General features: G+C 36.0%; 2 protein-coding genes across 2 annotated transcripts; one reads left to right on the forward strand and one right to left on the reverse strand.

Moving 5' to 3' along the window:
- Positions 1-72: 72 nt before the first annotated feature.
- On the reverse strand, positions 73-13,147 carry LOC309641705 (uncharacterized protein C12orf60). Its single transcript, XM_082421998.1, is given in 5 exon segments — positions 73-319; positions 323-808; positions 812-1,015; positions 10,080-11,297; positions 13,019-13,147. Coding segments are annotated over 3 exon segments (723 nt in total). The 5' UTR covers positions 992-1,015; positions 10,080-11,297; positions 13,019-13,147; the 3' UTR covers positions 73-262.
- On the forward strand, positions 1,023-13,022 carry SMCO3 (single-pass membrane protein with coiled-coil domains 3). Its single transcript, XM_082421999.1, has 2 exons — positions 1,023-5,023; positions 11,853-13,022. The coding sequence occupies exon 2, from the start codon at positions 11,869-11,871 to the stop codon at positions 12,544-12,546; it is 678 nt and encodes a 225-aa protein (XP_082278125.1). The 5' UTR covers positions 1,023-5,023; positions 11,853-11,868; the 3' UTR covers positions 12,547-13,022.
- Positions 13,148-13,748: the final 601 nt, after the last annotated feature.

The raw sequence follows: 13,748 nt of genomic DNA on the forward strand, positions 1-13,748 counted from the left end.
CCTCAAATATAATACCATACTTGATTTTTTTGAACAATATATTCTTTTCAGTAACTGCCATTTCAAGCAGGGTTTCTTTGACTATTTATTTTTATTTGAATAAAGCAAAACTTGAGGTAAACGCTTTGCCAGGTGACTACTCTTCAAACTCATGTCCCAACAGACCACATGTCTGGCATCCAAGGTCTTAGAAAGTCCTATAAAAACTCGCAGGATTTGAATTGGTTTTCTGACAGAAATGAGCACTACTGTTGCACTCCTACTAGTCCTTGGTTTTCTTAAACACAGAAAACTTGGTTTCCATAGTTTTTGTGGCTTTTTAGAGGATCTCTAAGATTGCTCCCATAGTTTTGACAATTTGCTCCATCTGCTCTGCAGCTGACTCGATGGTATCCTTGGCATTCTCAGTGTTTAGTGCATCCTGCAACTTTTTCAAGGTGTCTATTGTAGTGGCTTTGGATGGACCAGGACTTGGGCTTTTCTCAGATGTGGTATCATCTGATTGCTCTTTGGTGTCTTTTCTATAGAAGTCACTTAACTGAAGATTCATGATGGGATATTTCATCAAGAGTGAAAGAGAAGATTCCAAACTCTCAAGGATGTTACCATTATTCAGCACAGAGGCAATGACCGGTGTATGGACATTTTTGAACATTTCTTTGGCTGGCTGTTGCAACTCCTTTACACTGCTACTCTTCTCAAGCATAGAGCACATAGCTGTTGCAATCTTGGAACATAAAGGTTCACTTTGCATTTTGTCCTGCTGTGCCACCACTGCAGATTGCATCTCCTTAAAAGTTTTGAGCATCTATTCAAAGACATCCTTAACATTACCATCTTCTTTCACAGCCGTCAAGAAGATCTGAGTGTTCATACTGCTGTTAAACAATTCAGTGAGTGCATTTGTGAAGGAAGCAAGATCTTGCATGTGAAAGAAGGTTTTGGCAGCTTGAACGAGCCTCTCTTTATCCTTTTCTGACCCTGAAGACATTTCTTCAGCAGAAATGTTTCAGCACTGTAAAACAAGTAGTAATCCAAATGAAAACTAAAAGTATGTTTGTCAACCATAAAGAGACTGAAAGTATAATCTGAACATGAGAAAAACTCTTATCAAAGGTTGGAAAGCTATACAAGCTTTAAAACAGAAATGATCTTGTGCTTTAATAAAAAATAATAAAAATAATTAAAACAGAGTAGAATTGGGGGGTTTCGTTAAATTTAAACTACATATCAAATATTGCATGCTAGATCCTGAATTGGATATGCTGACATATGGAGTGACAGTATTCACAGGTGTTACCCTCAATACCCATCCAATCTAGTGAAAAAGATTGGATAAAACATTAAAAATTACATAGAGGTGCTCTGGTTTCAGTTAAGATAGAGCAAGCACACTCCATCCAATCTTTCCTACTGATGACAACTAAAAATCACGGACAGAATATATAAACTATCAAGTAACTCTGAAAGGTGGATAACAGCAGACTGAGGGGGTAGAGAATGGAATATTCCAAAGAAGATCAAGGCCATCTAATACAAACTCCCAATGTCTGTCCTGTCCTTTCTGTACTTTCATTACAACTCGTCTTCTTCTGCAGTAGAGAAAAATGTTAATGTTTCTAACCAACGTTCACAATCCTCTTTTGGTATTTCCTCTAGAATTCTGCTCTATCAATCATCTCCCCTTTTCTCTTGTGCTGTGGACTGAAGTCCTCCCAAAATTCATGTGTTGACACCCTGATTTCCAGTATGACTGTAATTGGAGACAGGTCCTTTAGGAGGTAATTAAGGTTAATGAAGTAATAAGGGCAGGGCCCTGGTACGATAGGATTAGTGTCCTTGTAAGAGGAGACACCAGAGAGCTCCCTTCCTCACTCTCTCCACCTTGTGAGGATGCAGCAAGAAGGTGACTGCCTGCAAATCAGGAAGACAGCCCTCACCAAAAACTGAATGGGCTGGTACTTTGATCTTATATTTCCCAGGCTCCAGAGCTGTGAGAAAATAAAACTTCTGTTGTCCAAGCCCACAGTCTATGGTATTTTGTTATGGCAGCCCAAGCTGACTAATACATCTTGCATCCTCTATCACTCCCTCTTTATTTTTCCTTCTCCTTTAACTACGTACATACTCAGTTCCCTACTCATTTGGTTAGGATTCCAGGCTTTCACTGCTGTGGCCTGTGTTCAATCCCTGGTCAGGGAATTGAGATCCTGCAAGCCACATGGTGCAGCAAAAAAACAAAAACAAAAACAAAAAAAACTGCCCTATTCAGTTTAAAAAAAAAAGTTTGACTCTGATTTCTCTTCAAGTAATGATTCCATCTCACTCCTTCCTTTAATTCTCAAATTTCTCAAGAGAGAGATTCTTTGTAATTTATTCTATCCCTCACTATTTTCCTGTAGGGCACCAATAACTTCTAACTATCAAATCTCTTGGCCTATTTCCAGGCCTTAACCATCTTGAGTTCTCTGCATTATTAAAATTGCTGAATACCTCTTCCTACTTCAAGATTTTTTCCTCTTGAGGGCTCCATGATGCTGTGTAATTCTGGTCCTTCTATATCCTCTCTAAGCATTTATTTATTTTATAGGTTTCTCTTCCTTATACCATCAATGCCTCTCCAGTCTTCTAAGTGCCGCAAGGCTGTGTTTTTGGCCCCCATTATATTGTACACTTTCTCCCTTCAAGATCTCATAACTACAAATGCCATCTGTACGCAGATGACTCCTAAACCTCATGGCGTAGGCTCAGCAATTCTCCCGATCTCCAGATCTACATTTCCACCTACCTACTGGTCATCTCCACATGGTGACTGCACCAGTATATGCCATACAATTATCCAAAACTGCTCTCATCTCCTCAGAAAACACTTTCTCCTCTTAATCCTTGCCTCATCATTGAGGCTCAAATCCCTTTTCCTTTTCTCTTCCCCATATTAAATCAGTCCCTAAAATTTGTCAACTCCCTTTGAACTTATTTCAATCCATCCCCTCCCTTCCATTCCCATAACTACTACTCCAGTTAACTCTCATCTAGACAACTTTAATGGTCTCACATTTGATCTCAATATTTTTGTCAAGGGGTCACAAACTGGCAATCCACAGGCAAAATCTAACCAGCAGATATGCTTTGTTTGACCTACCACAGTGTATTTTCAAAATTTTTATCAGTTGCAAATTTAAAAATTGAAACATAGAAATCTGGATTTCTACTGATTATTGAAAAAATGAAATTAACTGGTAGCATTAAGTCCTTTTTCTGAGTTGGAGAAATTTCCTAGAGCTGAGGTTGTCCCCTTTAGACTAGACATTCACCCTCTATACCCTATTGTCTTACACTGAGTGTTTCAACTACTTACATATCTTGTCCAGTTACTATAGGTATTGGAGTTGGTAACCCATGCTTTATTGTCCATACCCACTAATCCAGTTTGTATAAACTGACTTTCCTGAAATCCAAACCTCCTAATATTATCCCATAACCAAAAACCTTCAATGGTTCAGTATTGCCTAAAGAATAAAATACAATTTCCTAGCATGGCATCTAAGGCCATCAACAAACTGCTCTCAGTTTTCCACTACTTGCCTTCCCTTCACTGCTCCCACATATACTCTGTACCACCAGCATAGTGGATTAATTTTGTTCCCTGAAAATGCTCCACAGTTTTTTGTTCACAGTTTTCCCTTCACCTGCATCATCTCCTTCATACCCAACCTCCTTACACATCTATTGAAATCCTACTTATCCATCCATACATACTTCGGCTACACTGGCCACAAATAGTTTTTTCCCTTTTTCCCCATGTTCCTATATGGTGGGGCCCTAGGCTATGTCAAATGCAAAATGACCCAGAGGGACAAAAGTAAAATAATACCCCACTTGGTCCTTCTTTACAACTATAGGGCAGCACCTTTAGATTTTACAACACAAGTCTCCTAGCTGGCATCTTGGTTCCGAATCCTCTACCCACTCAATAACAACAGGAATTTTTGTTGTTAACATAAGAATAGCTATCATTTAGTAAGTTTTTGCCATAAAACAGGCACTGGCCAAGTGCTTTACATTTATTATCTCATAGTCCTTTTATGCCAATCCATAAGTTACAAACTAGTACTCACATGACATCTATGAAAAAAAGTAGAGAGATTAAATTACTTTCCCAGGGTTACATGGCTCGTAAGTGGTACTCTGGGTACACAAAATAGGGACTGTACAATTCTAAAGCCCATGGTCTTTCCAGTAAGTTATACTGAGGCTGAGTGATTTTCTTGCTTCTGATGTGTCTTTGCTGTAGAGGAATCAGTGGGGATTAGGACAGAACCTAGAGAAAGAAGCATGGGAGACTCTGATCTAAGCATTAAGGGAAAGGAGTCAAGTTGATCTTTAAGGTTTTTATATTGTCAAGACAATTAACCAAGATAACAAGAGAGATAGTGATAAAGAGCAGAACTTCCAGCCAGGAAAGAAGAGCACACACACAAAACACACATTTGCCTGAAAATATCTGTATCTATATCTCTTGAGAACTTGGATCAATCAGCAACAGGTACAAAATGCAACAGAAGCTAAAGGAAGTTTAATATCTGGAAAAGTTGACATGATGGGAACCCAAAATCTGAGAGCTTCAATCAAAGAGGCATCTTGTCTACTGAATTGAATTAGCTCAGTTGGATAGCACTTTTCAACAACAAAAAAGTCCATTAAAGAACAAAAATTGTAATGTTTTACCATTGCACTACTAATTACTTATAATTATTATAATAAATATTATAATTATTACTTATAATTAATATTACTTAATATATACCAAGTTTATATTAATATAGAAAATAAAAGAATTCTGAGAACTAAACCATGCAGAAACAGTCGATGAACCAGACAGGCAGAGGGACCCAGCAGAGACTAGCAAAGCCTGTAAGTCATCACATTCCATTAGAAACATCCAGTTGAAACCAGATGAAAAAGCACTGCAACAATACTCCCCAACAACTGCTGGGACCACTGAACTCAGAAACACGGCAAGGTAAGCAATATGGGTATTTCTATCAGTATTGATATAATACTCTGTTTCTCCATATTAAAGTGTGTTTGCAGTAACAGGTCAGACTTGAATCCTAGTCATAACTATAATAAAGCAACAAAACAACTTTTTTTAAGCGGATCCCATGACATGTTCCTGGTGATCATTTATGTCTCTGAAGACACCAAGAAAGAAGAAAATTAACAGCTTATATAATTAAGTCAGAGGGGATGATAAACTCGTAAAGACATCAATTTTAGAAAAGAATAAGGATGAAATGACCCCTGTGTGAATGTGTGTTGTTTACATGGAATGTAACATTTCCTTTTATGTCTTTAACATTAATTTAAGCATTCAGTATCTGTGAAAATATGAATGTGTGATCTAATTCTAGTTAATGTATAGTGCTATGCTCCTTCATAAGTTATATTACATTTAAATATCACTGGGTCTTTGCTGTGTGTCTCCAAATAGACTGTTATCTTCTTGAGGGCAAGGAACATTGTCTACTCAAGGCATATGGCAGAGGTTTCTCAAGTGAACATTTGATAAATGCTGGTGAATGACCTCGATATTCTGCTTTCTGGTAGGAAATATTCTTTTAAAGACTTATATCAGAGTGATCATGATCAACCTTGTTTTTTTTTAATGAAAGGCCATGGTTTTGATTTAAATTAAAGAAGGAAGCTCAGAACTAGTTAGTAGCTGTTATTTTCTCCTGAAAAGCTTCTGACTTTACCCATACCCTATACCCACACTCCCAGATAAGTGAACCTTGCAGGATAGCTGGACCCAATATGGGTAGTGAGGACAAGAGACACATTGGAGAAAGGTAAAACCTTAGAGAGCACTAATGACCAAACATCAGAAGCTTGGACAGGGTCATGGTTTTTCTTTTTTCTTTCTTTCTTTCTGTTTTTAATTGTTATTATGGGAAAAGTTCAAACATACACAGAAGTAAAGACAATAATATAATAAACTCCCACACCCCCATAACCCAGCTTCAAAAATTATCAAAACAAGTTTGATCTTATTACCTCTATGAAGCTACTCCAATCTGCCTTCTAGATTATTTGGAAGCAAACCTCAGTATCATTTCATCATTAAATTTTTCAGGATGTATTTCCACAAAGGCAAGAACTCTTCAAAATTTGACCTTATGCTCCTCAAACCAATAATATTTAACAGAATTGTCTTTGACTTTGAAACACACCCAGTGTCCTGCTGTAAAAATTTATTTTTGATGTCAGTGTAAAAGTTTTTGGAATGCATTTGCAATACATATCAAAAGTAATATAAATTTTTATTCCTATTGATTATATAAATTGTATATTTATATAATCTGAATTTCCTCTGGAAATTTATCCTGAGGAAATAATCCAGATAATTGAAGAGGGAAAACAGAACTATGTGTATTAAAATACTTACATTAAGACAGTGAAACAATTAAGAATTTATTAAATTATGGTAAAGATATATGAAATACTTTATAAAATATAAATATAAATATGTATATTTTATATAACCAATAAAATAATTATAAAACTAGAAATAGGGGAAAGTGTTTAAGTAAATTAATATAAGATGAAATTTTATTTCTTATTATTACAACTTGGTAAAAATACTTATGCATTTAAATAAACTTTGGAAAGGAATAATAAAAGAAAAACAAGATGGTAGGTTTATAGGTGTTTTTCCTCCTACATATTAAAGTGTTTATATATCATTGCTATAAACTTTTATTTTAAAATACTTTGTTTTATCAAATCTTTTAATTTCATCATAATTCTACCGTCTATCAATGCACAATCACCTGTCACTTTCTCCATGAATCTTCCTCTAATGACCTCCATATTAAATTTTCTCTTTAAATTCCTATAGCACTTGACAGTCAATGCAGTACTGTTATTCACAAAAGTATCCTGAGAAAATTTTACTTACATATGTGATAATCAATACATATTTATTTTGCAAGGTGGTTCCTTTCCTGAAAAACTAAAAGAACTGTACAGTATCACTAAATAAACTTTAACTTTTAGATACAGTCGTCAGTATATTTCTCCCATTTCTTATATGCTCTTTAATCATGAATGTTTACGTCTTATTTCAACAAAACTGATGAGTTAGGTCCAATAAGAATCCATCTGAAGCTAGTCTTTGTTTTCATTCCAAGTTCCTAAGATGAGCAGATCAAGTATCAGTGCTTCCAGATTTGTTTACTTCCTTTTTTTAAATAAAATAAGAAGCCAAAATACGTGTGATTTCCGAACTTTGTTTTAGCAAAAGAACTCTCTCATCACACAAACTTTTCCCACCCACAGCCCAAATAGAGCAGCAAAGAAAGCATAGCTGCTTCAGCAAAGGGTGGGGTGAAACTGGCGTGCCAGAGACCAAGCGCTCCACCTGCTGGCTGGCAATTCCCCATCAGGCTGCCCCAGGGCTCTTTAGAACTTATTTCATGAACCACTACAATAAAATGCTCAAATAGCAGCACAAACTCCGCTGTACAGAAGTGGATGGGAACTGCCCATCACTATCAGGTTATAACAAATAGTGTAAGAGTTCACATCTGCCATACAAAAGATGCAGGTGATCAGAGGTGGATTAAGTACACCACTTAGCTACCTGCTGATGCCCATCTTAAAAGTCATTTTTTAAAATGACTTTAACATGATTTTAAAAGATTGAACATTAAAGTCAATATTTAAAAGATCAGCCCTGAAAATGCAATAAGATAGAGGACAGTATATGGCCCAGAACTCCTCTCAGGTACAAGTACTATATATCACTGGTGAGACGTCACTTGAGGCATGCCTAAGTAACAACTGTGATCTTTAAGAAGGGTGACTCCAACTAATTGCAGACCTGTTTTGTTTTGTTGAGACAAGTAAGCAATTCAAGCATCAGAACTAAATTGTCATGGGCAATAGTTGAAATGCTGCACATTGCCAACTAAGATTTTTCATGTGGTGTATAACCTCTCCTCTAAGTATCAAGCTCATATTTAAGAGTGTCAGTTGGAAAGGTTACAAATTGTTAACCCTCCCTAGATGACGGACTGTCTCCACATGGCCCCAGTGTAAATATTATTAAAGTATGAGTTCTTTTGTTTTGTTTTTCGTTTTCTTAATTTTTATTGGAGTCTAGTTGATTTACAATGTTGTGTTAGTTTCTGCTGTACAGCAAAGTGCATCGGTTATATGTATACATATATCCAGTCTTTTTTAGATTCTTTATCCATATAGGTTATTACAGAGTACTGAGCAGAGTTCCCTGTACTATACAGTAGATGCTTATTAGTTATCTACTTTATATATAGTAGTGTATATATGTCCATCCCAATCTCCCAGTTTATCCCTCCCCCCTTCCCCCGCTTTCCCCTGGTAACCATAAGATTGTTTTCTACATCTGTGGCTCTACTTCTGTTTTGTAAATAAGTTCATTTGTACCATTTTTTTAGATTCCACATATAAGTGATATCATACGATATTTGTCTTTCTCTGTCTTACTTCAAAGTGTGAGTTCTTTAAAATTTGAATTTGCACAAGGCAAGCACCACCTCTATCTATAATTTTGTACGACGTAGTGCCTTCAACTTGACGTTGTAGTTTTAAATCTGTCTTAACTTCCTAACTAGATTAGAAATTTCACGAAAGCAGGGACCATGTCTCTTTCATTTCTTTATGCTCTACAGAGCCTAGCATACTACCTTATAACAGTAAAGTACTACTCTCCATTAGGTAAATTGCTACTGAATTATTAAATTACTTCCTTCATCGGGCTCTTCAAATTTCACTTGTCCCAAACATAATTAATTGGTTTCACCTTCAAACCCCACCTCTCCTCCACCTAATTCTCTAGCATTTATCTCACTGTTGGGGTGGAAGTAATTTTAAACTGTATTCAGTACTGGGGCAGGTATGGTGGCAGGGCTGCCGAAGATCTCTTTGCATAAGGAACCCTCAGTCCCCTTCCCCAAGGAAGAAATAAAGAAGGTAAGCCTGACTCAGAAAGATAAGTCTTTTTTCATTAGATGTGAAAAATAATTCTGAGCACATCATGATATCTCTTACTCAGACTTGTTATTGGCACAAAATTATGGATATCTGCAACCTAGGAAGAAGGGTATAAAAGAGCATGTGCAAGGGCTTGAGTATGTAAAGGAAAGAAAATACTACTTTTGTAGTTGAAAAAGTACTGTATCTGATTTCTGGTAAGACTGAAACTTTTCATCAATTAATTACTACTATTTCTTCTTTTACTGTCTGTTCAGAGTTGTTTGCATGTTTACCTATTAGATTATGACTGTTTTCTGTATTGATAACAAGACTAGTTAGAAACCAATACTTTTTAATATTTCCTGCATTTTAACCGGTTTGCTTTCAGTCCTTCTTACGTGGTCATCTTTGTTAGTCAAATTTTTGTGACTTTTTCCCATTGGTTTTAAGCTTATAAAGCCCTCCATATACATTTGAAAATTATGTTTTCTTCTAGCTATTTTATCATTTGATCTTTTTTACATATGTTACACTGATATTTTTAAATTAATGTTTAATACCCCACAAGCTAGCCCATTATGCCAGGATCATTTATGGAATACTAATTTCTATTGATTTGAGATTCTACATTTATTATATGTTAAGTCAAATGTATAGAAGGGTCTTCTTTGGGGACTATTTTGTTCCATGATTCCACCTACTCTTGCACCTATACGATACTTGTTAATATTGTGTTTTTATACTGTTTTAATGTTTGAGGAGGAAAAAAGTCCCAACATTACTTTTCCTGAAAAAATAAGTAGTCTCACCTATTTAGTCTTTCAGATGTATTTTATGATTAATTTGTCAAGTTGTGTTAAAACAATGAATTAATTGGGAAGGAACTGACCACTTGGAAGCATTCAACCTCCCATCAAGGAGAAAGGTTCATCTCTCCATGTGTTTATCCTGAGGTAAATAGAACCACACATCTTTTGTAAAAGCTATGCCTTCAGATAATGGCATATGACAGCTTTTAGAGAAATTTCCCACTTTTTCAGGGTAAGAAAGACTCCTCTCACCTAAATATCTGAACGGGGATGTAGTTGGTGATCTTCTAAATTCAAAGTCAGAAACTGGAGTTTTCACTTCATGATAAGATCTGAAAACTAGGAACCAAAAGAGAAAACAGTTTAACGTAAAATTTCTAGGAGAAAAAAGCAAAAATCAAAGTCCCAATTTGTGGTTATCAAATTGCAGTTTACAACCCAATGGTGAGTTTGAGGAATATTTAATATCCCTTGAACAAACAATTTCTTTAAACGGAATTGAGATATATTCTAATTTGTGGACATTTGTATCTGTCGTGTGTGTGTGTTTGTGTGTGTGTGTGTGTGTGTGTACTGTATCTAAATCAAAGATAAAAATGAATTTCTGACCATGATACAATTTATTCCACCAGGGGTACTAGTGCATTTTCCTAAAATTAAGAGCAAAAATTATTATGTTCCTAATCCATTTTCAAAAATTTTCCCCTTTCCATTTCCAAACTGTATCTTTATAACTTGGAGGATAGGTTATGTTCATGTTTACCTTCTTGAGAGAAAACATCTTCATTCCTTCCCCCCATGCTTCTGAGGTTCCCAATATCTAGGCTAAGAACAATGGTCCTAGAAAGATAGGGACCAGATTAATTAGGATGTTGTTTACACAAAGAGAGGATGTGCCAGATCCCACACAGGTATAAAGGACTCCATTTTCTCCTTCTTTCCTCCCAAGAATTCAAATGAAATATCCACGTGTCAGGCGCATCGTCAGGCTACTCCAGCTGTGCATACTCAGGGACATCGTTCTCACCAGCTTCAAACTTTCACCCAAATTCACTCAGAAGGGTGTTGCTTATTCCTTCTTTCTCTGAGCCCAAAGTACAGACACAAGCAGGCTACAAACACCAGGCTTATTTTACTCATTCTGTGATGTACCCTCGCTACTTATTCCCTAATACCTTTGTGAAATGACATTATCTTCTTTCTGAGGCTAACTCCAGCGTACCTGAATAATGGTCAAGTGTAATATAGACAATTCTAAATAATTTAATTTATAAGCTTTGCCAATGGAGAACCAGAGAGATAGTCAGAACCGCCCTGTCCCTTCCATGATGCCCACTGTCTCTCCAAGTGAGATTGCAATCTAAGGAATCTTGAAAATAAACTGTTATCACGAGGATTTTTTGGTAAACATTCTAATGTTATATGTGTTGCCTTTGGATGCCTCTTAGGTTTGGAGAGCAAATAATTGACCTGTAAAGACATAAAGAGTGTTTTGAATATTGTAAATTAAGATAACAGAGTATACAAACAAAATTAGCAATTATTGCCCTGTAAACTCAGAGATCTTAATATTCTTCTGACTCTACTAATTTAATTCCAAATATTAGAAAAATCAATCTGGTTGGTCTATTCAATGTGGTGACCAGAGGTTGAGGAAATTAAGGAGCACTGGTAATCAAGAGCTAACCATTTCAAATATGTTATTAAATATTACTTGGAAATAATCACATTTATTAATAATCAGCTGCTAGATAAACACAAATCTTTCCTATCTAGGATCTCCCCCCCTCCACAAGATCTAATGCCATAATTAATGCATCAACAAGTTGTATCATGTTACCCATATTTTCATACACTGACTCCAAGTTTCAAAAAATTGTTTTGAAGAACTTGAGTTTTCTGAGAAATTCCTTAGATAGCATACTACATTGCTATTCATAAAGTAAAAGATTTCCTGGTCAAATCTATACATCCAGCAGATATTTTTCAAGATTTCTAGTAAAGATTTATTATTGTATTTTTCAGAGATCATATTTGAAATATGGCTCAAAGTGACTTCCTCTACCCAGAGAACCCAAAAAGGCGGCAAGAAGTAAATCGTCTTCACCAGGAGCTCCTTGACTGCTTATCTGACAGCTTCCATGCCACCAATAAGCTGATTGGGGTTTTAAATACGCACTTAGGGTGCAGGCTGGCCTCCATTGAAATGAAAAGAGATGCGACCATCAAAGAAAACTGTGATATCATCATCCAAGCCATGATGAAGATCCAAAAAGAATTGCAAAAGGTTGATGAAGCACTAAAAGATAAACTAGAGCCAACCCTTTATAGAAAACTTCAGGATATTAAGGAAAAAGAAACCGAGAAAATTGCAATAGTACAAAAGGTTATTTCAGTCATCCTGGGAGAAGCTACTTCTGCTGCCAGCGCAGTGGCTGTTAAACTCGTGGGCTCAAACATCACAACTGGCATAATTAACAAGTTGGTCACTGTGTTAGCTCAAATTGGTGCTTCTCTCCTTGGTAGCATAGGAGTCGCTGTTCTTGGCCTTGGCATAGATATGATCTTCCGTGCCATCCTGGGAGCAGTGGAGAAAACACAGCTTCAAGAAGCCATCAAAAGTTATGAGAAGCATCTGGTAGAATTCAAGTCAGCCTCAGAAAAATATCATCATGCCATTATCGAGGTCACCAACACAGTGAAACACCAAATGAAATAAACAGTTACTTTATCTGCCTCTGGAATCTTTTTCTGCTTCTTTCTCAATAATAGTGTTTTGCTACTTTGATTAGGCTCATTTTCCATAAGCTTCCAAATAGACATAAATACCATAAACAACTCAGAAAGGGGACTCAAAAGATGCTAAAACTAGATGACTCTAGAGAGTCTTCTATCAACGATGAATGCCTGGATCAGTTGGTGCTAGACCCTGTGAGTAAAAGATTACATCCTGGTATGTCTTCTCACTGTGCTCTACAGATCAACATTAGGGTGAATGTTATTGTAGAGCAGCAGGTGTAGGGGTTACCTTTTTCTTTTCTAATTCCCAGTCAAAATCCTTCAAATCTGCATTGAATGCACAGACTTTCACTTCTACCACTAGCTCAGACATCATTTAGTTCTAAGAGACATACTTAGTAACTTCTGCCCACATGCAAACACTGAGCCTTCCAATGGAATAGAAATACTACCGTAATTTTGACCATCAGTTTAAATCCAATTTTCTGTAAGTTGGAAGAGACTGAAATATGGTTTGTAACAATTTACATCAACGATGAAAGGAGGCAATCGTTCTGTAAACTTCTACTAATTACACACTGTAATCTGGATGGACCTGTAAGAGAGAAAAGTTAAAACTATAAAAGATAAAAGTTGTTTCTATAGTTGCAATCAACCCTGACCAACTGTGGTGTGATGATTAAATATCCCTCAAGCGAATGTCTGAACATTTTGGAACATTTTTAAAACAAGCAAACAAGCAAATCCCAGGTATATAAGTGAATTTAGTATGCAGGAGAAGAAACTGCTACTTACTCTTTTAAGAATTGTCATTTAAAGGAAAGTTGTAATTTATTACTTTATGAGTTTTAAAAAAAGCGAAATTTTACTTTCAATACTAGCAGAAAGGAGGAAGCTTCCCTTGCTATATAAAACTTTAGGTGATCCATTTCATTAATTATCTAATTTCAGGAAAATCCCAAGGCTACGGACGCCTAATGGTTCAGTTGAATTTCTGAAGATGCCAAGTGTTTGTTTTTCTAAATCCTTCACCAACCAATTACTCCCCATTGAGACTCCTAGGTTCTATTTACAAAATTATTTTAAAAGTCATTCATGCAAGAACGTTCGTTACAGTTGATTCTTGCATCCAAGTACAAGAAATGTCTTTAAATTTTAAAAGTTCAACATATCTTAAAAATT

Source organism: Balaenoptera physalus (genome assembly GCF_965194825.1).
Source record: "Balaenoptera physalus genome assembly, chromosome: 13".
Taxonomy (NCBI): domain Eukaryota; kingdom Metazoa; phylum Chordata; class Mammalia; order Artiodactyla; family Balaenopteridae; genus Balaenoptera; species Balaenoptera physalus.

What these genes read in the sequence shown, in the direction of transcription:
- SMCO3 (XM_082421999.1), top strand. Translation starts at nt 11,869, where the DNA reads ATGGCTCAAAGTGACTTCCTCTACCCAGAGAACCCAAAAAGGCGGCAA.